This window comes from Jaculus jaculus, chromosome 14 (genome assembly GCF_020740685.1).
Source record: "Jaculus jaculus isolate mJacJac1 chromosome 14, mJacJac1.mat.Y.cur, whole genome shotgun sequence".
Classification (NCBI taxonomy): Eukaryota; Metazoa; Chordata; class Mammalia; order Rodentia; family Dipodidae; genus Jaculus; species Jaculus jaculus.
Window position 1 is genome coordinate 57713860 of NC_059115.1, and position 24767 is coordinate 57738626.

Sequence of the window (24767 nt, forward strand, 5' to 3'; positions counted from 1 at the left end):
GTGCCTTAACTGTTGAGCTATCTCTGAAGCCCAAGTATCATGGCCATTTGAAATTTATCTTGGTTTGTATTAAAAGAACAAGTAAAATTGTATCTTTTATTTACTGGTTAGCTACTCTAGCACCACTTTTTTAAAAAGTTCATCATGGGATGTGGAGATGGATCAGCAGTTAAGCACTTGTTTGCAAAGCCTGTGGACCAGGTGACTCCCCAGTGCCCATGTAGAGACAGATGTACAAAGTGGCACACACATCTGGAGTTCATCTGCAGTAGCAAGAGGCCCTGGTATGACCATTTTCTGTGTGTGTGTGTGTGTGTCACACACACAAGTAAGTAAGTAAAATAAAACAGTTTTTATAAAGTTTATCCATTTTGATTGAGTTAAGATACTGGCCTTTGTCTCCAGGTAAATTTGCATATAATGGGCTGGACAGATGGCTTAGCAGTTAAGGTCTGCAAAGCTAAAGGACCTTGGTTCATTTCCCCAGTACCCACATAAGCCACATGCACAAGGTGGGGCATGTGTCTGCAGTGGCTGGAAGCCCTGGTGCGCCCATTCTCTCTCTCACTCTGCCTCTTTCCCTCTCTCAAATAAATAAAAAAAATAAAATATTTAAATTTGTATAAGAAATTGTGCCTACCTCTGGACTTCTGATTCTGTCCTGTTTGTTGGCACATTCATGAGTTAAGCAACAGTTGGAATTGTAAAACAGTAATGTGCTTTATTAGCTTCTAGATCAGGTATCTCTTACTGTTCATTGTACACAGGGTTTTCCTAGCTGTTTTTTCTTCTTTATTTTTACTAAACTTAAACACAGGAGTATTTTTATTAACTTAGTTACCTCATCACATTAACTTGAAAAAGTGACATTTTATAAGGTTGAATCTTTCTATCTAAACCCAGGACAGATCTTTTTTTTCCCTCCCGAGGTAGGGTCTCCCTTTGGCCCGGGCTGACCTAGAATTCACTCTGTAGTCTCAGGGTGGCCTCGAACTCACAGCGATCCTCCTACCTCTGCCCCAAGTGCTGGGACTAAAGGTGCACGCCCCCACGCCCGGCCCAGGGCAGATCTTTTGTTTTGTCTTGTTTGTTTGGGACAGTGTTTCATGTAGCCCTGGCTGGCTCTGAACAACTGATTCTCTTGTCTCTACCTTCCACTTGCTTGGATTGTAAGAATATATAACCATACTCAGCTAGATCTTTTCATTTACAGATTGTGCTTTTTTTGTCTTTTTAAAGATGATAGGCACTATCCCCTACTATTTTTGTTGTTGTTGTTTGTTTGTTTTTGTTTTCAAGGTAAAGGTCTCACTCTAGCCCAGGCTGACCTGGAATTCACTATGTAGTCTCAGGGTGGCCTTGAACTCACGGTGATCCTTCTACCTCTGCCTCCTGAGTGCTGGGATTAAAGGTGTGCACCACCACGGCCAGCTATACCCTACTATGTTTGGTAGACCTGATACCACAGTAAGGAGATACTGACGATATTCAAAGAAAACCCAAGACCACTTCTAGGCTCATGTCTAGCTCCAGGGTAATGGGGGCGGGATCGACTGCGTAACTGGCGAGGCGGGCAGGGAGAGGTGAGTGCAGAAGCCAGGGTCTGAGAATGCACTAGGCATCCTGCCTACTTGTTTCTATGACTCCCACGAAACAGGAAACAAGGCTACTAATGAAGAGTGAGAGGTTACTGGACGCCTGAGGGAAAGGGAAAAGGTATAAAGCTATCCTACAGAAGAAGAAAAAGTGGGAAGAGTCCTAGGAAACAGAGCAGGGAACAGAAGAACATAAAAGGAAACTGTCTCCCTGGAATTGCAGAGGACACATTCTGTCACACGCACAGGTCATGGAGCAGCTACACACAGGCTGTCACACTGGCCGGTCTCTTTAAAGGAGCGGATTCAGAGCTGTGGAATCAGGCGAGCACTGTGAATGGGCCCGTGGACGTCTAGATCATTTCTGAAGCACTTGTACACTCACCACTTCCTCTGAGAACATGGGTCTTTTCACAAATTTTGATATATTGCCTTCGGCAGCGTCCTGTAGTATCTTTATCAGGCTTTCCAACATATTTGACTGGATATGGATGATAACCTGAGTAAAAAGAGAAACAAGAAACAAGACGGCCAGGGCTTTAACGCTGGCACGTGCCTGTGCTGTTGGTACCCGCTCTCATTTGATGCCGTTTCCTAATTCATTAGTTCACACAAAGGAAAATTATAAAAAGCAAAACCCAACCAAACCAGGAGAAGTAATTTGAATGTATGCCCATCAGCCAAAACTTACTTTCCCATAGCTAATCAAAATAGCACAACTATAACAGTTGCTAAATGACAGTGATTACAGCAGGCACAGACTAGGGCAGCTGGTGCGGGTACTGACACCTGGACGCGCTACGTGACTCCGGGTCAGGTGCTTCACCGCTCTTTCCATTTCCTCATTTGTACAATGGGGAAAATGCCTTTAGAACCCACATCTTGTGCTATATTTTGTGAACATTTAATGAAACACTGGTACATAGGAGGTATACAACAAAACTATTAGTTTCTGTTTTTGTTTTTCCCAAGATAGGGTCTCACTCTAGCCCAAGCTGACCTGGAATTCACAATGTAGTCTCGGGGTGGCCTTGAAGTCTCAGCGATGCTCCTATCTCTGCCTCCCGAATGCTGGGATTAAAGGTATGCGCCACCACGCCTGGCTTCAAACTTTCCTTACTAGGTCCTTAGTATTCATGAAATATGAAAATCAAGCGATTTCCTAAGACTGGAGAGGGGGAAACAGTGCCTTTACCTTGCTCATTGCGGGTGCACAGGTTATCGGGGTGCACAGAGGAAGCTGGCGGATGTCTTAGTGAAGGCTCCCCCTCCCCATGCTGTACCCACCAACGCCCTTCAAAACCGGGTGCTGCACAGAGCTTTCAAAATGACACTGCCAACTACTTTCCACCAGACTGTCTCAACTAACACAGAGAAAACCAAGGCATTTCTGGAAGCCCAAATTATATATATTCACTAGAACAACTGAAATAGAAAAAGTTGAAAGAGAATGAGAATAATTGAGAATTTACCAACCAATGTTAGTTTGTAATTTGATGTGTTGGCATCTAACTATGTTAATTTTCTCTGAAAATTTGATCCTTCTTTGTGCCAGTTACTATATAACGAATAATCCTGCACAACACTGGCAATTTTAGAAGAAACAAGTGCATAGCAATTGATCATGAAAATATTTTAACAACCAATGCATATACACTAATAAAACCTAACAGGGCGCCTATAGCATCTTTATCAGGCTTTCCAACATGTTTGACTGGACATGACTTATAACCTGAGTCAAAAGAGAAACAAGCAACAAGACGGCCAGGGCTGTCCTGCTGGGACACATGCCGCACTGCACTGGAGTTTCAGGGGTACAGTCCTTGCCATGCACGGGGGATGACCTAAGCGTGGATCCCCAGAATCCTTGTAAATGCCACACATAGGGAATCATGCATGTAAGTCCAGGGATTGGAGGTGGAGACATGTACATCCCCAGGGTGCAAGCTGGCTTGCTAAACTAGAATTGATGAGCTCTGAGTTCAGTGAGACCCTGTCTCAAAATTAAAGTAGAGGGCTGGAGATGGCTTAGCGATTAAGCGCTTGCCTGTGAAGCCTAAGCACCCAGGTTGGAGGCTCGATTCCCCAGGACCCACGTTAGCCAGATGCACAAGGGCGCGCACGTGTCTGGAGTTTTTTTGCAGTGGCTGCAGGCCCTGGAGTGCCCATTCTCTCTCTCTCTATCTGCCTCTTTCTCTGTCTGTCACTTTCAAATAAATAAATAAAAATTAAAAAAATTAAGGTAGAGAGCAATTGAGGAAGACACCTGATATCAATGTCTGGCTTCCACATACATGCAAACATATGCACACCCACTTGCACACACATGTGTAACCCAACACAGATGCATGAATACCACGTCTATGTACCCACACCCATATGAACACATACACACATGTACACACACCACACACATGCAGCAATGACAACACAATTCAAAACAAACCAATCTAGTAATTTCTTAGACTTCATCTATAGAAGTGAAAGAGGTATAAGAATTCTTACGGCTCCTAATTCTTATACAAATTTTCCTCTTTTATACTGAATGAGCTGTTTTCTCACTCATCTATTTTGCAATTGTTTGTTAGGTAGCATGTTACTCTGTGTTTTTATAACCATAACAAAGTAACAGAGGTGTAGTTATGAAAGGCACAGTTCTGGAGGTTTGGGGGCATGGAGGTGGCGTCAGCTCAGCTACAGAAGGCCCTTTTGCCCAAGTTTCATCATGGAAGATGGCAATAGAAAGAGTGCATATGGAAATGAGGGACAGTGTGTGTGTGGGGGGGGGGGGAATGGCTAGGCCAAGCTTCTAGAATGTCCTTCTTTTCTTCCCTATTTTTTTGTTAGTTTTTTTGCAAACAAACTCTAGATGCATGTGCCATCTTGGGTGTCTAGCTTACATGGGTCCTGGGAAATCGAGCCTTGAACTGGGATCCTTAGGCATCACAGGCAAGCATTTAACTGCTAAGCCATTTCCCCAGCCCCTAGAACGACCTTCTTACAACCTCCATAATCCCTCCTGTGGACACACTCGCAATGACCCAAGGATCTCCCTCTAGGCATCAATCACTTCTTAAAGGTCCCCCACCTCAATGTCATCACAGCGAGGACCAAGCCTTTAACACATGACTCTTGGGGGCCAAACCAAAGGCAAAGCACTGTAGCTCATCAGGGTAAGGGGTCACCTCTGGTCCTGAGGAACAGAAAGAAGCAATGTCAAGCAGACTAAATGTGAAGGGCTTGGCTACATCCAGTGTCTAAAAGCACAAAGAACATCCTGAGTACACTCACTGGGGGGAGCCAGTACTCCTGGAGTCTAGAACTTCTGCACATCTCATGAACACAATCACTGCCTTTATTCTTGAATGTATTTTCAAAAATACCTTTACAACCAACAGACACAGTTTTATCCAGAGCAGAAGGCAGACAGCAATGCTGACTGCTCAGTACAAGAGATCAGAGTGCTCCAAGCTCAGGGTTTCTCTCTGAAAATGCAAACTCCTTTTTGAGCAAAGAGGCAGGCACTGGTCTCATCACATCATCACCCCACGGCAACTGGGGCTCAGGGAACTGATACACGGCCCCAGCGCTGCGGTTCCTGCTATGGCTAGAGTAAGTGGCCCTCACCTCTCTGTCAGAGTACTTCACCGGCATCCATGAAACTGGGGGGCATGAGCTTGTTAGCCTGCAGGCAGGGTTACACTCCTAACCCTTCATAGTTCGTAATACTCTTATCAAGAATAAGCCAATCCCAGGGGCTGGAGAGATGGCTTAGTGGTTAAGCGCTCGAAGCCTAAGGACCCCAGTTTGAGGCTCGATTCCTCAGGACCCACGTTAGCCAGATGCACAAGGGGGCGCATGCATCTGGAGCTCGTGTGCAGTGGCTGGAAGCCCTGGTATACCCATTCTCTCTCTCTTTCTCTCTCTCTATCACTCTCAAATAAATAAATTAAAATGAATAAATTTTTTTTTTTTTTTTAAATAATAAGCCAATCCCTGTCTGGTTGGAGGGGGTCTGATCTCTTCAGGGCAAGGACAACCTGACCTCATTGAACACTGCGTTGCCAGTTTGTGGACGAAGTGCAAAACACCTGAGGCAAAGACGAAGTTTAAAGCTAGGAGCTGTTTTGAACTTGGGGGTGCAGTGAAGGAAAACTAAAACAGGGTGTAGCACACTGCTTTAACATTACATGTTCCCAACAAAAGACGAGGAAAACCGAATAGAAAGGAACAAGAGAAAGTCCGTTACTAAAATCTATCTAAGAAACTCAAACTTCCCGCTTGTCTGATTGTTGAGGTCTCAGGAAATAATGAAAGTCACCAGGTATTTTGACAGGAAAAAGGAAGGGACAGAAACCTCGACCATATGGAAATTGACAATTGTTTGGTTTGCTATATTTATATTATAATGTGGTAGAATACTGTAGTGTGACAAAGACTATTTTTCTAAACAATATCCATGCTGTCCTTCTCTGATAACAGAGCACCCAAACTTAACTGATGTCAAGCATGGAAATTGAAGACTGCATTTCTCAGGTTATTTTGCAGTTAGGTGTACTCATGGAATTACGTACAAGTTTCTAGATGAGACATTTGGGAAAGGACTTTTACAAGGAGTCAGCTTTTTTGTTTTCTTTTGTTTATTTTTATGTATTTATTTGAGAGTGACAGAGAGAGAGGCAGAGAGAAAGAATGGGCGTGCCAGGGCCTCCAGCCACTGCAAACGAACTCCAGACGCGTGAGCCCCCTTGTGCATCTGGCTAATGTGGGACCTGGGGAACCGAGCCTCGAACCGGGGTCCTTAGGTTTCACAGGCAAGTGCTTAACCACTAAACCATCTCTCCAGCCCTCAACTTGTTTTTTGTTTTTTTTTTAAATTTTTGTTCATTTTTATTTATTTCAGCTTGAGAGAGAGAGAGAGAGAGAGAGAGAGAGAGACAATGGGCACGCCAGGGCCTCCAGCCACTGCAAACGAACTCCAGACGCATGCGCCCCCTTGTGCATCTGGCTAATGTGGGTCCTGGGGAATCGAGCCTCGAACCCGGGTCGCTAAGCCATCTCTCCAGCCCCTCAACTTGTTTTTTGACCTCACCTATTTTTCTCACTTCTTGCTGGGATATAATGGAGGGAAGTTGGTGGCTTAGGATGGCCAAGTAGAAATACAGAGAGGCAGGATTCCGGAGGACTGTCTAAGTAGAAAAATAAAGTCTCCAATTTGAGTGGGCTCTGGTGTGTGTGTGTGTGTGTGTGTACATGACTTCCAAACAAATGCAATTCTCCATTTGTTTACACACAGGAGTGAGCGGACACCACAAAGAGATGTGTGAGAAGTGACTCCTACTTGCCCCTCCCCACCTGTGCAGCTTAGGCTCTGCAGCATGAGTTAGTTCTTTAGAGTAACCTCACTGAGCAGGAAAACAGAACATTAAAATTCTCACTTGTATCAAGTAAGTGAGAAAAGTAGCCAAACTAAGTAAGCACCCTTGTAAGGTAAATTCAGTTTCAAAATGGGTGCTCGTTTTGAAGACATGCCAGATTTCTGGAGAAGTGATGAAAACAAAACCAGCAGGTGACCTCGTACAGGTCTCTGCTCCCATCAGCTAGCGGAGCCGCAATGGGGGATGGGTATGGCTCTTCTGAGACTGATCACTTCAAACCAGACTGGCAGGGCAGAGCCAACAGGCACAGACCTTGGTGACATCACCTCCTCAAATAGGCAGTGTGCAGCAGCCATCACTGAGAGAACAGGCAGACAGGCACTCTGGGTCATATAGGCACAGATGCAATTTAGATAAAAAGAAAATTAAGCTGGGGAAGAATTAGGTTAATTCAAATTTCAATGGGCAGCAGCAGCAGATCTTAGTATAGGTATTGATTTTTAAAGTAGATCAGGAAAAATACAACTTTCATTAATTTTGCCAATATTGGCTGAACAGGCTATTTTTTTTCAGCCTATTTGTCAAATTAACAATTGGTTTAATGATTCCAGGTGGTTGAAAGCCTTAGAAAACCTAAGGTCCACTAAGTCCTTTTTTATGTTTATTATTATTATTGATATTATTAAAAGATGTTTTATACGGACACATCACATGTTGGTTCCCTCTTTTCCCTCCTCTCTGCCCTCATTCCATTGGGGATGTTCCTCAGTGGGGTTGCAGGTATTCCCCATGGGCTTGGGGTTTATGCATTGTGGGAGCAGCAATCAGTTATTTTGGGGGGAGAGAATGTCTCTGAGCATGATGTCTCAACCTGTGGCTCTTACAATCTTTCCACTCCCTCTTCTGCAAAATCCCCTGAGCCGCGGTGGGTGTGTTTTAAGTCTACATAAGTGATGAGCTCTTAGGAGCCTCTGGATCTCCACTTTGGTAGGTTTTGAGTATCATTAGGGTCTGTTTACGACACCCTGGTGCTGATTATCAGGGACAGCCACTAAGTCATTTTTAAAAGCATGGTTTAGTAAGAAACCCAGACTCTGAAAGCTCACTAAATGAACGAATGCAACCATCTTTCTTTCATCATCCCTGAGGAAGATAAGACACGCATACAGCGCAACATGAGGAATTTAGACTGGGCACTTAGAAAGTTATAGAATGAGAACTTTTAAATAACGGAACTATCTTGAAGTTTCTCTGCAGTGGATAATTCTGTGACTGCATCTATGCACAGGATCAATCTCGATGTTAGTTCCAGGTTCCTTAACATGGTCCTTGTCCACAACGTGCCCGCCCCACTCTGCGTGCCAGCTCATTTTCCTCTCCATCTCCGAACACCTGTCCACTGAGTTCTCAGCGTTTCTCCTCCTACCTGGAACCACTTAGCAGGCTTGTGGTCTATGCCATCACAGCCATTTAGGGAACACAAGAACATTGCTAGATTCTAGTACGTGAAGAATACGCAAGGTCGGCCATCTAAATCCTGTGCAGTGTGCCACCTGCAGGAGGAAGACTGCATTCTCTGACGTCCACTCAGTCCTGGGACCTTAACTAAGCGACTTAACTAACATCAAATTAAATTTGCCTCTTTCCCTCGGCAGTTTCTCACCTCCAACCTCACCTCTACCACAGGAAAAGCTACTAATGGCTCATATACTACATCTCTCCCCACACTGTAATTCATTTCTTTCCTTCTTTTATTTTTAATTTTTATTTTTTGGTTTTTCGAGATAGGGTCTCACTCTAGCCCAGGCTGACCTGGAATTCACTATAGAGTTTCAGGGTGACCTCGAACTCACAGTAATCCTCCTATCTCTGCCTCCCAAGTGCTGGGATTAAAGGCGTGCGCCACCACGCCCGGCTCTTTATTTTTGTCTTTTGAAGTAGTCTTGCTCTAGCTCAGGCTGACCTGGATGGAATTCCCCTGTTAATCTCAGGGTGGCCTCAAACTCACGGCGATTCTCCTACTTCTGCCTCCCGAGTGCTGGGATTAAAGGTGTGCGCCACCACTTCATGTGCCCGGCTCCATTTCTTTCCTTCTTAATACTATGGACCCCTTGGCTTGGCTGGCTTTGGCTGCAGTGGAGTCTCTTGCTAATCCTAGTAATGTGATCCTGTCCCATCATGAAATCAGCACGGCTGCAGGCCACTGGCTCCGAAGCAGTCACATACTTGGACAGCAGAGCTGAACATAGAAGACAACAGATGAGGACTGGGTTCACTTCCCTAGTATCCACACCAAGCCAGTGCATAAAGTAGAGCCTGTGTCTGGCGTTCGTTTGTAGTGACAAGTGGCCTTGGCATGCCCATTCTCTGTCTCGTAAATATATATGAGAAAAAGGAGACAAAAGGCAGCTTCCTAGTCTATCACAGGCTAACATGACCGGACCTTCTGGGCCCTAGACATGTACTCTTCAGGTTTAGCCAAACCTCCCCACACCCGACCATCCTGACACGTGCAACTTCTCTCCATCCTGGCCTTCAGAGCTGCTACCGCTCTTTTTTCTTTTCTTTTCTTTTTTTTTGAGGTAGGGTCTCACTCTAGCCAAGGCTGACCTGGAATTCACTATGTGGTCTTCAGGGTGGTCTCGAACTCACAGCGATCCTCCTGCCTCTGCCTCCTGAGTGCTGGGATTAAAGGCGTGCGCCACCACGCCCGGCTTTGCTCGGGCTTTCCCATGCTTCCTCTGCTCACTGTCACTGTTGATCCAGCCAAGTCCTCTTACTTCCCTTTCCTGTGGCATTTCAGTTCCCATCAAGGCCATCACCACGTGTGAAGAGATGAGGCTCAGCCGGCAGCCCGGGCAGGCACGCCCCTCCAGGCCTAAGCTCCTCACAAAATGAAACCTCTTTGTGGGTATTTTTGTCTAGCAGCCTCTTCACGCCCAAGCCCACCTCTCTCTTCAGTTCCCTGTTGTCCCCATCTCCACTTCTCCAGCTTCTCAGGCTCACCTTTACCCGATGTGAAAATATTTTCCAAAGGTAAGTGTGAAGTGTAGTATATCCATTACTTCTTCCCATCAGCACAACAAAAGAACAGCTATTATTTTTTACTGTTTCTGATTTGATTCTGATTTGGGGGTTCCCAAAAAAGAAGTAACTTATAAAGGACTCAGAGCTGGTAGGTGGTGACAATTTAAACGGGAGCCACCAAAACCAATCTACTGGAAAGCCATGTCTTTCTACCTGCATCCTGCTATTAGGCTCTACTGGCTGCACTGTGGTATATTAGCTCATTAATCACAATGGCATCAGGAGAGAGTATCACAGATGGGAAGCAACTAACATGCAGGCTTTGCTCAAGGCCAGAAAGAGGCCTGGGTCCAACTGTTTTCTCCTCTTTGACCTATAGGCTTCTAAACCATGCTCTACTATTCAACATGTAGTCCTACTTATGCCTGAACAGATCTGTTTTTCCCACCTATCTATAAACTCCTAGAAGCCATGTGATGCTCCCGTCTCTCACAGGGGTGGCCTTCGCACAGAGGAGTTTCATAAATAACTATTCTTTTGAACTGAATGAAAATGTTGGATAAACAAGTCATTGTACACAGACAATTCAGTTTAAACCATAAAGGAATCACTTACATTTAAATTAGTGCAGGTTATACTCTCGGGAGTCATGATTTGAGAAAAAATAGACACGGCTTTTTCTCTCTGGTTCTGGAAGAAAAAGAAAACAAGTCATACTGGGAAGCATATGAGCAGTGCTTTTGTTATCATACGAGCATTCAGAGAAGCCTCCTTATTCACTGGGCCCACGGTTTTGAAATCAGCAAAAGAAGTTTTTCAATACTCAAAATTAAACATTTCACAGAATGTTTTATCCAATGACACCATATTATGTTTGCTTCCTTTTTCTTCTTTCTTTTTTAAGGTAGGTCCTCACTCTAGCCCAGGCTGACCTGGCACTCACTCTATAGTCCCAGGCTGGCCTCAAACTCACAGCAATCCTCTTACTTCTGCCTCTCGAGTCCTGAGATTAGGGTGTGTGCCACCACACCTGGCTATTATGTTTTTACAACCTGTGTGAATGTAGTTTTATGATAGGGACATGAAAGTAGCATTTCCTCTTCTGCTGGACCCAGCCCCGCAGTAAAAACAGGAGCGGGAAGGAGAAGGCAAGCCCTACCATGACATATGAGAACAGTGAGTCCTCAGAGTGGGGCTGCCGGGCAGACAAGGGTCGGAGGAAGCAGTCAGCGGGGTCAGTGCTGTGCATTTCGCAAAGGACCCCCATGGCACAGTTCTCAGGGGTTCTCCATAGGCACACGTGGAAATACACACCTTAGTTTCTCCTGATAGTGATAGAAGTTGATTTTAAGATTAGCACTGGACTTTCCAGGGTCCCTGGGGAGGCAGAGGTAAGCTGGCCTGAGCACTCCACAGATGGTCACACTCGCAGAGGGGCAGTGAGTCCCTGCGGCAGTGAGAAGAGGGTGCTCAATGGAAACGCCTCGGTGTCTGTTCCCACAGACCGGGGAGCTCCGTGCCTGGCCACTGCTGTATGCAGATCTCTCTACCAGCTGCGCAAGCTGCCAGATAAAGGAAATGACCACTGGTCTAGACTAGGGCTTCGGTGCCTCTGTCTCTCTCTGACATGAATTTTCTATAAATGGCTATTTTAAGAGAAATATGGATTTTCTGGTGATGAATAATTTAAAAAGAATAAGAACTCTATAAAGAGAATGCTTTTTTTAAAACTTTATTTTTATTTATTTATTTGAGAGAGAGAAAAAGAGTGGGGGGGGGAGAGAATGGGTGTGCCAGGGCCTCCAGCCACTGCAAAGAAATTCCAGATGCATGTGCCCCCTTGTGCATCTGGCTTACATGGGTTCTGGGGAATCGAACTGAGGTCCTTTGGCTTTGCAGACAAACACCTTAACTGCTAAGCCATCTCTCCAGCCCCAAGAGAATGCTTTTTAGAAGGCAAAAGAGTAAATGAACACAGTACAATAAAAATAAGAAAATAACTAGTAGATGAGAAAACTCCAGTAGAAAAATGTTTTCATGGATACAGAGGACAGAATGAGCAAAGTGAACAAGACACATCACATCAATGAGCAGGAAAAACAAGGCAGGCAGCCTTATGTTTCCCCACAGCAACCTTCCAAGACAGAAGACAGAAAAGAATGCTCATAATCAAGCATACCTCAGAATGTTAATCTGGCCAAACTATAGGATAAGTACAAAAACAACAGGAAAATGCAGTACTTTTGGGGTTCTTACTCTAGCCCAGACTGACCTGGAACTCCCAGGTCCCAGGCTGCCCTCAAACTCACAGCAATCCTCCTACTTCAGCCTCCTGAATGCTGGGATTAAAGGCATGTGCCACCAAACCCAGCTTAAATTAAGTAATTTTAAAAGTTAAAAACTCAGGTAATATTGTTTCTTGGAAGAATTTACCAGAAGACACATTTTTAAGCCAAAAAAGAGAAGACTGGAAAAACAGCCAGCAGTAAACAATGAACTTACTGAAGTACGAAGGACAGAAATGAATGTAGGGAATATGGTTGTATAATACTGTCAGTGTGCAACCCCCAGACAGCAAAGGAATAATACTAGCCAAAGGAAGGGAAGGGATAAAGAAAATTAGCAAATAAGCCCATTTCCTCATCTTTATTACCTGAATGTCAATACCCATCAGGTAAGGCTGACAAACTGGGTGCATTTAAGAGAAAAGCAAATACTATGGAAAGTAACATATCAACTAAAACTAGGTAATGGAGAAGGAAGAAAAGTTAGAAGAGTAAAAAAGACCAGCACACTATCTTCACTATCAACAGGTATTGTCAAAGGCATTAGAGAAAATTACATAACAATATGGTTTTAAAGTAAGCACTAGAGCAACAATATAAGCCACAGGAAACAGCCACATGGCATAAGATATTTTAAGTTATAAACGTACAAAGCCTCAAGATAACACATAAGATCAGTCATATGTCATAAGAATATAAATGGGTTAAGAAAGACTAAAATTATACAGTAAAAATGTATGTAATGTATAAGAGAAAAACAATTCAGAAAGACCTGGAGCACAAGTATAGGAAATGTAAACAGAAACAAGAACAAAAGCAGTAATATTATTTATTAGTCAAGGCTGAATTGGGGCATAAGCATTAAATAAAGTCAAGGAAGGTACTTTATAATTCTAAACTGAAATGCTCAAAGATGAAATTACAAGGATGACTGATCTGTGTTGCAAACAGTATAATCTATGCTTTTTAAAGGGAGCACAAGAGCTACAAAAAGAAGGGGAAATGTGCCTTGAAAGAGGCTTGAATTCACCTCCCTCAGCTCCTGATCTATTAGAAAGAGGGTAAAACAAAGCCCCTGGACCGAAAAGGGAGTGTAGTCAGGTAGAGAGATGACCATGGTCCAGTGGGCACCTCGTAGGTCTGTATCCTCTTAAATCTTTCCTTCCAGGACTTTCCCCAGTGTTATGTGGAAGTGGATCACACTAACAGTTATAAGTAACTATTCTACTTAGTTCTAAGAGTTCTCTAGCCCTGTTCTGTGAGCTGGGTAGATAACTTGCTTTGTTAGAATTTTTCTATCAAATGTTTTCTTTTTAAGACGTTTTAGTCCTGATAGGATATCTCAATGGCAGGGCTCTTCTAGCTCTTTGCCCTGCACTGGGATCTGACCCAGGGATTTCTACTCAACTCTCTGGGCTTCAACTACCTCACGTGTTCAGTGTGGGGTTGGAGGACTAGAATACCAAAGACTCAACTAGATCAAAGCAGTTGGTTCTTGCTGGGAAAACCCCATTCTAGCAACAGGCTGACCCAGGAGTCTGTAAGTCACCTGCACTTTGGAGAGCACTAACTGTTACACCATTTGCATTTTTACTGTAATTGCCTCAGAAATTTCTCTCAGAGTGTGACTTCCCTCTGACTCTCCACAGGATCTTAGCCAGCCCACTTGAAATAGAAATGAGAGTTGGGTCTGTCTTCAACTATAAATAAAAGCGCTCTTTCCAGGCATAAGTATATTTGTAGGATTGCCATGGCAACAAAGAAAGGCACTGCTCTCTTGATAGGGGCTTTTTCTCTACAACAGAGTCAGAAGGGGAATAGAACAACAACCTGCGGGCCCCCACCCCAAAGCCTTACCTGATTCAGAGCCAGTGCCACAGCAAAACACGATGCTCTCCTGGAGAGGACGTCTCCTTTAAGCAGGGCTTCTTCTCTTAACGTAGTACAGATTTTAAAAGATTCGAGGCTATTCTATGAGGAGACAGGATTGCTCAGTAAATATCACAAACCTTCGCGTTTAATGAAATGATTACTAGTGTTCAGTTTTTTTGTATTTCCTTTTGTAAAGATTTCCTACAGCCATTTAAAGGATTAAGCTCTGTAGTGACTTTCTGCAAACGGACTGGGCTATCTACATGCTCGTAGCTCAAATCGAAATTAACTTTATTTTTCAATCTATCAACTTTCTGTTGTGAGACAATACTCAGAAGTAAAGCCCATGACTGACTGCTGCTCTCTCAGCTCACTACCCACAGCCCCATGGCGAACACCAGCAATCCCACTGAGAGGACCCTCCGTGGAGTGGGGGCAGGGAGGAGGGAAATAATCGTACCAACACATGATACAGCCATATAAATTTCAACTTAGTTAAAAAAAAACATTGGGGGCTAGAGAGATGGCTTAGCGGTTAAGCGCTTGCCTGTGAAGCCTAAGGACCCCGGTTCGAGGCTCGGTTCCCCAGGTCCCACGTTAGCCAGATGCACAAGGGGGCGCATGCGTCTGGAGTTCGATTGCAGTGGCTGGAAGCCCTGGCGCGCCCATTCTCTCTCTCCCTCTATCTGTCTTTCTCTCTCTGTCTGTCGCTCTCAAATAAATAAATAAATTAAAATACTAAAAAAAAAATGCTGTAGGAAACATAAAAAAAAAAAAAAACTTAAAAAAAAAAAACAACATTGGGACTCAACTCCAGCTCTCATGTCATAAACAAATTATCAGTTCAAAGCTGCATAAGGCAGGTAATATTAGTTAGGCCTAAACTCTGTTTTGTGATTTCCAGTTTGGGTTTTATTCTACTGAAACCCAGTTGCCTTTCTTGTTTTGGCAAGTTGCTATGGCTACACTTTAAGCAAGTGTTCCAATGGCCCATGTTTGTCTGTTTTGGTTTGGGGCTCCTCATTTTCATGTAAAAAGTGTCATTGCCTAGTAATTCTAAGTTTAAATGGCATGAAAAACTACAGTAATATACTAAATGTTGGTCATTTCACATTTTCATTCATTCATTTGGTAAGTATTAATGGAATCGTTCCTATGTGCAAGAAACTATTATGGGAAGGGGCATGAGGGCACATACATGTAGTTCTAGCACCTTGAAGGCTGAGGCAGGAAGATCCTGAGTTCAAGGCCCACCTGGCTACACTGCAAGACTATAAAGAAAGAAAGGAAGGCGGAGAGGGAGGGATAAAGAGAAGGAAGGAAGGAAGGAGGGAAGGAAAGAGGAAGGGAAGGAGGAAGGGAGGAAAAGAAAAGGCAAGCCAGCCTGGTTGGTACCGACATGAGAAGGGTTCACTTTAATGTCACACACACTTATTACACTCGTTGGGCGCCGGGCAGTGCGTATCAGACGAGGCTCAAAGCAGCCTCAAGGCGCGTGTGCTCTAGCAGGGCGGACAGGACCTACCCCTACGGAGCCGAGCGTCGGGCAGACTGTGAAGGACAGGTACGCGATAGAAACAGCACAGAGACAGGCAGAGGAGACAAATCACTTCACTGCTGAGTCCCGGGGTGTGCCCCGAAGAATGGGAGGAGTGCCAGAGGAGAGGGCAACAGGGAAGAGGGATGTACTATGGTCTAGCCTGCAAGACTCCAGAGCAGTGCAGGAACCTGGCAAACTGTCTCTTATTCTCACTCTCATGATTGCCAGAGAAAGATGAAAGATGATACATTGCTTTTTCCATGACAAAACTGTCTGACAAGGCTAATTTGAGCTTTCTAAAAATGAATAATTTAAAATTGAAATATTTGCACCAGATGGAAAACAGACTTCACAGGAACTGAACTATAGAGAGAGAAAAAAAAATAAATCATTTTTCGAATACTACTCACAATGCCAAGGAATCCGGGGAGATAGCCTTACCAGTTTGTAGCAAATTGCAAAAGCAAGGACGTAGCTGTCTTTGCTGAGCTTCACATCTTGATTCTTCATTTCAATCAATACTTCCAAAGCACCTGGCAGGGGCGAAGCGCGGGCAGCAGTGTGAAATGCATTCACCCTTAGTTCTCAAAGCCCTAGATTTCAGGACAGTAAACACATTTTCCCAAAATCATGTAGCAATTAACTATCAGATTAAATTATTGGGTCATGAAGGAAACAAAACCCTATTTTAAAACTTGCTGTGGCCTAGCATAAACAAAATCTGGGCAGTGAGTTTAAAGCATCACATGCAATGCTATGTGAAGGCATGAGGCTTCCTAATTTAGCGCCTCGTCCACGGAGTCTAAGGATCATTTTTGTAGGGTCCTTTTTCCTCCTCCAATTGCTCTATCAGCAAAGAGAATTTCTCAGCAACCATGGATTGTAGTACTTACTTTTATATTTGCCTTTGATAAATAGCATATCCATCAGAATATTGAAAGATGTTGAGTCTGAGAAGAAACCTCGTAAATGCTAATGAAGAGAAACCATACATTTTAGTCAAGTTAAAACTGTTAAAGGAATGCCTTATATGGTATCTTATCTACTCAGACTTTGTTAAGGGAATGCCTTAGACAGTATCTCACTGACACAGGTCTTATTTTGCTGCATATTCTATTCACTTGGCCTCCTAGATTCTCAAAATCTGATACACCAAAGGTTTTTTAAAAACATAGAGAAACAGGCAGAGAGAGAATGAATGAACGAATATGGGCATGCCAGGACCATCAGCTACTGCAAACCAACTGCAGACACATGATCCCCTTTGTGCATCTGGCTTTATGTGGGTATGGAGGAATCGAACCTGGGTCCTTAGGCTTTGTAGGCAAGTGCTTTAACCACTAAGCCATCTCTCCAGCCCCAAAGTTTTTTTTTTTGTTTTGTTTTTTAGCTAAACTTCTGGCTGCTGCCTTGGCTGCCATACCTTTGCTTTCATAAACAAAGAAGACCATCTGTATTAAATGTGGCTCTGCTGTGATAAGGAGGAAAGCAACAGACCCCCTAGGCCTGGCAGGGTGGCCCTGGATCCTGGGTACCAAGTATTAACAAATGACACCTCTAAGTTTACTTGAGAACTAAAGCAAGAGTGTCTCACAGACGTATAGTCTGATTTATAAAGATAATACAGAATTACTTACTTTTGAAAATAATTCACTAAAACAGTAGCTCTCAACATTTTAAACTTGTATTTATTTTAGTTGAAAGAAATTATATATAATTATTGTGTGCAACTGGTTTTAAAATACATACACGATGTACCAGCTAGATCAAGTTATGTAACATGCAGTATTTCACATACTTAAAATATACATAATGGACTAGCTAGGTCAAGTCATGTAACATGCATTATTTCACATACTTAAAAAAACCTTAGTTTCTAGGGTTGAGGAGATAGCTCAATGGGTAAGAGCACTTGCCACACAGGTATGAGGAACTAAGATCACCTGAGTTTGAGCTCCCAGCATCCACATTAAAAACTGGCCATGTATATCTATAACCTTAGTCCTGCTGGGGGTGAGACTAGAGAATCACTGGGGTTTGCTGACCAGAGAAGTGGCAGATCTAGATTGAATAAGAGATTCTCTCTATTTTAAGGAAACACATAAATGAGTGACAGAGGAAAACACCTGACATTCTCCTCTTGCCTCTGCATGCACGGGGTGTGTGTATCTGCACACACACATGCCAGAAACAAAACTACTATTATGAGATCAACTCTATGTATTTTAAATATATATATTATTAATCCTATTAGTATGTTTTACAACACTTCAATTCCTTCTAAATGAAACTACATATGTTTGGAACAGTATCGTCCCAATATTTTGAATGCCATGATGTCCCAAAGTTACTGAATGTTTTTGTCTCCTTTTCTTCTTTTCTCCCCCTCCCCCTCTTCTTCCTCCTCCTCCTTCTTCTTAAGCAGTGTCTGATTCTAGGCCAGGCTGACACCTCAAACTTACTCTGTAGTTCAGGCTGGCCTCAAACTCATGACAATCCTCCTACCTCAGCCTCCTGAGTGCTAGAATTATGATCTACCATGCCAGGCTAAAATGTCTTAACTTCTGAGCTGGGCGTGGTAGTGCACACCTTTAATCCCAGCACTTGGGAGGCAGAGGTAGGAGGATCACCATCAGTTTGAGGCCACCCTGAGACTAAAGAGTGAATTCCAGGTCAGCCTGGTCTAGAGTGAGACCCTACCTTGAGAACAAGCAAACAAATAAAAAGTCTGAACTTCACTTCTTTCTTTTCTTCTCTCCTGTCCTTTTTTTCCTCCCTTCTTTCCAGGTGTCCTTAGTTCTTTTCTGAGAGCCTACCATGCAGACCCTGTTCCATACGCTGAGAATAAAGGAATGACAAGCAAGACAATGACTCTGACCTACTTCAGTTTGTAGGACAGAGTATGTGGAGGAGACAATGAATATAAGGAATAATACAAGCTAAAACAACAAACAAAAAATAACCATAATCTAAGGCATTGATAAAGGTTATGGACAACAAAACAGGAGAAAGAATGGGGCAGGAAGTAGCGAGAGAAAGCTGTCTGAGAAGACACCTTGATAGAACCAAGATTATGCTTTATGCTACTTATTTTTAATTCAGAATTACTCAGTTTCTCTAGAAAACCTACTTATACATGAATTTTCATACATTAAGTGAATTGGAAAATAGCTCAGTGGATGAGCTGCTTGCCATGTAAGAAGGAGGACCTGAGTCTGGATCCCCAACACTTACATAAAGGCCTGGCATTGCAGAGCATGCCTGTCATCCCAGTGTGGGACAGGTGGAGACAGGAGGATCACTGGGGGCTGGCTGGATAGCCAGTTTAACTCCAGGTTCAGTGACAGACTGTCTCAAAAAATAAGGTGAAGGCCAGTGAAGATACTCAACAGTGGACACTGCAAGCCTTATATTTGGCCAGCCAGGCCAAATGAGCCAATGGATGCAATAGTGACACGTCTGTCATGATGGAAACCAACTGCCCTCTAATTGGATAGGAGGCCCACTCCATGGGAGGGAATACATCCCTGATACTGAAAACCTACAACAGGGGTAGTCATGAGCCCTCGGGGTGTAACTTCTGCTGCTGTCTGGCTAAATGTACATACTATGCTCATCAAACTGCCCAGTAAGCACTTTTCTTAATGTTCATACCCATATATTAATGCTACTCTCACTTTTGGTAGAGAATCTTCTCTTTTCAGATGGCAGTGACCTTGGGATGATTTAGAAGGCATCATGGTGCTGGAAAGAAGTGACAGAGGAGTGCTCAGCACTGCAATATCTCTATCACACCTTCCAAGGCTCAGGGTCCATTGTGGAAGAGGTGGCAGAAAGAATGTAAGAGCCAAAGGAAGGATAGGACTCCTCCAGACACAAAATGGCCTGGATATCCATGACCTCACAGTGCCTGACACTACCTACATAAGACTATCATAATAGGAGGGAAAGATCATGACATCAAAATAAAAGAGAGACTGACTGAGAGGGGGAGGGGATATGACGGAGAGTGGAGTTTCAAAGGGGAAGTGGGGGAGGGAGAGCATTGCCATGGGATATTGTTTACCATCATGGAAGTTGTTAATAAAAAATAATTAATGGGCTGGAGAGATGGCTTAGCAGTTAAGCACTTGCCTGTGAAGCCTAGGGACCCCGGTTTGAGGCTCGGTTCCCCAGGTCCCACGTTAGCCAGATGCACAAGGGGGCGCACGCATCTGGAGTTCGTTTGCAGAGGCTGGAAGCCCTGGCGCGCCCATTCTCTCTCTCTCTCCCTCTATCTGTCTTTCTCCCTGTGTCTGTCACTCTCAAATAAATAAATAATGAACAAAAAATATTTAAAAAAATTAATAAATCTAAAAATATATATTAAAAAAATAATGAAGGGATTGTAGAGACATCTCTGTGATTAAAGATACTTTCTTTCTTTCTTTTGTTTTTGTTTTGTTTTTTCAAGGTAGGGTCTCACTCTGGCCCAGGCTGACCTGGAATTCACTACGGAGTCTCAGGGTGGCCTCGAACTCATGGTGATCCTCCTACCTCTGCCTCCCAGTGCTGGGATGAAAGGTGTATGCCACCACGCCCGGCTCTAAAGGTACTTTCTTGCTAACCTGATAACCTAGGTTCAATTCCCCAATACCTACATAAAGCCAGGTGTACAAATTGGCACATGTGTTGGAGTTTGCTCACACAGCAAAAAGAGTTGGTGTGCCCATATTCCCTCTGTCCCTTTTTTCTCTCTATAAATAAGTAAATAAAAATAAATAAGGTGGAGCTGGAGATATGGCTTAATGGTTAAGGCACTTGCCTGCAAAGGCAAAGGCAAAGGCAAAGGACCAGGATTCAATTCCCTAAGACCCATATAACCAGAAGTACAACATGGCGCAAACATCTGGAGTTCGTTTGCAGTGGCCAGAGGCCCTGGAGTGCACATTCTCTCTCTCTCTCTCTAATAAATAAATAAATAAATAAATAAATAAAAATATTAAAAAAAAATAAATAAAGTGGAGGTGATACAGGAACATCAACTTCTGGCCTACAAACACATCTACATACACTCTCTCGTATACACACGTTCACTCACACACAAACATGCACACACATATACACACATAGAAAAATCTCAGCCTAAAATTCCATGAAGTAGGGCTGGGGAGAGGCTCAGCCACTAAAGGTGCTTGCTTGCAATGTCTGTTAACCCAGGTTAAATTCCCCGTACCAATATGAAGCCAAATATACATTGTGACCCATGCACTTGGAATTTATTTGCAGTAACAAAAGGCTTTGGTGTGCCTATACTCACTCTCTATGTCTCTGAAATCTATGTAGTCTCAGGGTGGCCTTGAACTCACAACAATCCTCCTACCTTTGCCTCCTGAGTGCTGGGATTAATGACGTGTGCCACACACCTAGCTCACATTGTTTTTAAAGAAAATGGCTTCACATGGGCACTGTGGAATCGGACCTGGGTTGTTAGGCTTTGCAGGAAAGTGCCTTAACACCTGAGGCATCCAGTCCTATTGCTACTATTCTTAAACTACCTTTCCTCTTCTTACTAATACACTGTGATCATATTTCAAATACAAAGGTGTCTTGAAAGGAGGATAAGCCTAATGCTGGCATGGTGACACATAGCTGTAATCCCAGCACTAAGAAGGCTGGGGTAAGAGGATTACAAGTTTGAAGCCAGCCTGAGCCGTCTGTCTCAAACAGACAGACATCAAGCCCTAAAGGTAACAGTTATATCACATACAGAACACATTAGATGGAAGAGTGAGAAAAAGAGCCAAATTACTTCATTCTAGAGATCCCTAAGTATACTAAGATTAACATGGTGGACAGTATCAGCTCCAAATTTACAAAATGCTTCTGACCATGAATGAATGTCAAATGTCTGTAGGTCCTAGTTCTCTTGTCTATAAACATGAAATAATAGGGCTGGAGAGATGGCTTAGTACTTAGGTACTTGCCTGGAAAGCCAAAGGACTTAGGTTCAATTCCCCAGGACCCATGTAAGCTGGATGTATAAGGCAGCACATACATCTGGAATTTATTTGTAGCAGCTGGAGGCCCTGGCATACCCATTCTCTCTCTCTCAAACAAATAAAAAAATAAAATAAAATATTTCTACAAAATGAAATAATAAAGCTGGGCGTGGTGGTACATGCCTTTAATCAAGCACTTGGGAGGCAGAGGTAGGAGGATCACAGTGAGTTCAAGGCCAGCCTGACAGACTACACAGTGAATTTTAGGCTATCCTTGGCTAAAGCAAGACCCTAACTTGAAAAACAAAACAAAATAGAATAAAAAAGAAGAAACAGGGCTGAAGAGATGGCTTAGCAGTTAAGTGCTTGCCTGTGAAGCCTAAGGACCCCAGACATAAGCCAGATGTACAAGGTGGCGCATGCATCTGGAGTTTGTTTGCAGTGGCTGGAAGCCCTGATGTGCCCATTCTCTCCCCCCCCCCCTCGCTGTCACTCTCAAATAAATAAAAATAAACAAAAAAATTTTTTTTTAAAAAAGAAGACATAATAATCCTATCTAGCTGATCAGGGAACCTGCAGGAATAATAAAATGCCAAAGATACAATAAACAATGGCAAAAACACTATTTTGTTTTTCAAAAAAGAAAATTAGAATATATGAAAGCATTTTGAAAATAGACAAGTGTCCCCAGTCAGAAGTCGAAAGCAAAGGCAAGGATAGGAGAGCATCTAAAATCACCCTCCTTCTAGGGCTCCTGAGACAGGGTGTACGTTCCAGGTCACTACGCACACATTGAAGGTAGACATGCACCATGACACCAGCATCCATACATGTTCTACCTGTTAGTCTTCCTGTGAACCAGCTCTCAGGAAGGGAATAAATGCAGAAAGTGCATTCACTTAGCCCAGTGCCCTTCCTGAAAAATCTCACCTGGGAACAAAGTACATTAAAAAGATGTCTTTTCTACTAACACCCAAACACCACACTGGCAGGGGAAGGAGTCAAAACCACCTGGTCTTTGATGAGCTTCACTGCAGAGTCCTCAAGATCCAACTCGTAACACAGCCTCATGAAAACGGGGCCAAACTTATACTCCCCCACAGTGATGTTTCTGTTTTCTGCGTGGTACCTGGTAATCAAAACAATCTGATGAGCCAAGAGATGGGCACAGCAGAAAGGATACAGAACATGGTGCCTACTCTTCTACATGTTGAGGACTCCCAGTCTGGGAGAAATGAAAGACTAAATAAAATTAGAGTAAGCTGAGAGCTTAAAACTCTATCAGGCCTCGAATCAAACAAAGAAACAAATCAATAAACAACTTTTGTTAGAGGACAACATACCCTGTGAAATAAGGGAGGTAAAATATACATTATAAACATCAGTTCAATGAAGGAACAAGCAGCTGGGACTGAGGATACACATGTGTTAGGAAAACAAAGGCAGAGTGGAGGGCTGGAGAGATGGCTCAGAGCTTAAGGTGCCAACCTGCAAAGGAAAAGTGTCGGGTGGCATTCAGTGCCCCCCTGAGAAGCTTTGTGCCCATGCTAGATATCACAGGCATCACTGCTGTTCTGAGTTCAGACAAAGGGATATGTGAGTGATGGGCACCTAGTGTGGCAGTTTGAATGGAAAGTGGCCCCCCACCCCCCTAGGCTCGTGTGTTTGGGATGAAACCTCATACTCAGTCTCCAGCTGGTGGAGCCGTGCTCAAGGAACGTGCGTCACTGGCAGAGGGGCGTGAGGTTTCTCAGTCCACTCCTCCTGGGTGTTTAGCCAGCCTGCTCAGTCTTACTGCTCTACTCCAGGTGATGTGACAAGATGTGATGCCCAACTTCTGCTCTGCTTTCCTTGCTAAGGTGAACCTTCCCTTGAGACTATTAAGCCCAAATAAACCCTCTCCTCTGATCAGCTGCTTTTAGTTTTGGGTGTTTTGTTCCAGCACCTTTGAAATTTGGTTTGGGGAAAAAAGGCTAATTTCAATGACAGTGACATCTTACATGTTGCTTTAGTTCACAAGGTGGCCAGGCTACCATTTGGCCCACCACAAACACTTACTTTAGTAACCAGCCACTTCTGCTGTAGACACCAAGAAGACAATCTGGTGGTCAAAGGAGTACCTCATGATTACAGATGTAGGTGATGTTAAAATACTAGACTTGGAAAAGCTCTCACTCTAACAAACAGAGTACTTTCTGCCCAAATAACTGAAGAAAGTTGAAGTGGCATTGTGGCTGGCCTGTCGTAAACATTCATACTGTCAAACAGAGTAATGACATTTACTTTTTAATAAAAACATTTTATTTATTTGAGAAAGCAAGAGGAGATAGAGCAAGAGCAAGAGAATAGGTATGCCTCTAGCCCTGCAAAAAAACTTCACATGTAAGCACCACCATGTGCATTTGGCTTACGTGGGTCCTGGGGAATCGAACCTGGGTCTTTGGCTTTGCAGGCAAGTGCCTCAACCACTAAGCCATTTCTCCAGCCCACAACATCTACTTTTAAAGTTAGGTTTCATAATCCAACTACGGAAGTTACAATTATGCCTGGCTTAATTATGATACTTCATTATAATCTTTATAAGTTATTAAGACAAAAGAGCTGGGCTGGGCATGATGGTGCACACCTTTAATCCCAGCACTTGGGAGGCAGAGGTAGGAGGATTGCTGTGAGTTTGAGGCCACCCTGAGACTACATAGTGAAATACAGGTCAGAGTGAGATTCTACCTTGAAAAACAACAACAACAACAAAAAGATAAGAGAGCAGAGTGACCAAGGACTTCTGACTGGTTCTACAATGATGACTCAAATTCTAGCTCTCCTACTTATAAACCATGTACCTGGGAGCAAATCATTTAATCACTTGGTACCTCAGTTTCCTCATTTACAATGTGAAAACATGACAAAGAGTCTTTGTAGGCTGGAGAGATGGCTTAGTGGTTAAGATGCCTGCCTGTGAAGCTTAAGGACCCAGGTTCTATTCCCTAGAACCCACAGAAGCCAGATGCACAAGGCAGTACACGCACCTGGAGTTCATTTGCATTAGCTAGAGGCCATGGTATGCCCATTCTTTCTCTTTATCTGCCTCT

General features: G+C 43.5%; 1 protein-coding gene across 2 annotated transcripts in view; it reads right to left on the reverse strand.

The window, feature by feature from the left end:
* Positions 1-24767, reverse strand: part of Ptcd2 (pentatricopeptide repeat domain 2) — a 41503-nt gene that overhangs the window by 8069 nt on the left and 8667 nt on the right. For both annotated transcript variants that reach the window (XM_004651544.2, XM_045133866.1), the window contains 6 exons: positions 22690-22807; positions 16591-16669; positions 16139-16230; positions 14143-14256; positions 10616-10690; positions 1981-2094 (listed from right to left, as the gene is read on the reverse strand). In XM_004651544.2, coding sequence (XP_004651601.1) covers positions 1981-2094; positions 10616-10690; positions 14143-14256; positions 16139-16230; positions 16591-16669; positions 22690-22807 — 592 coding nt within the window. The remainder of the gene's footprint in view (positions 1-1980; positions 2095-10615; positions 10691-14142; positions 14257-16138; positions 16231-16590; positions 16670-22689; positions 22808-24767) is intronic.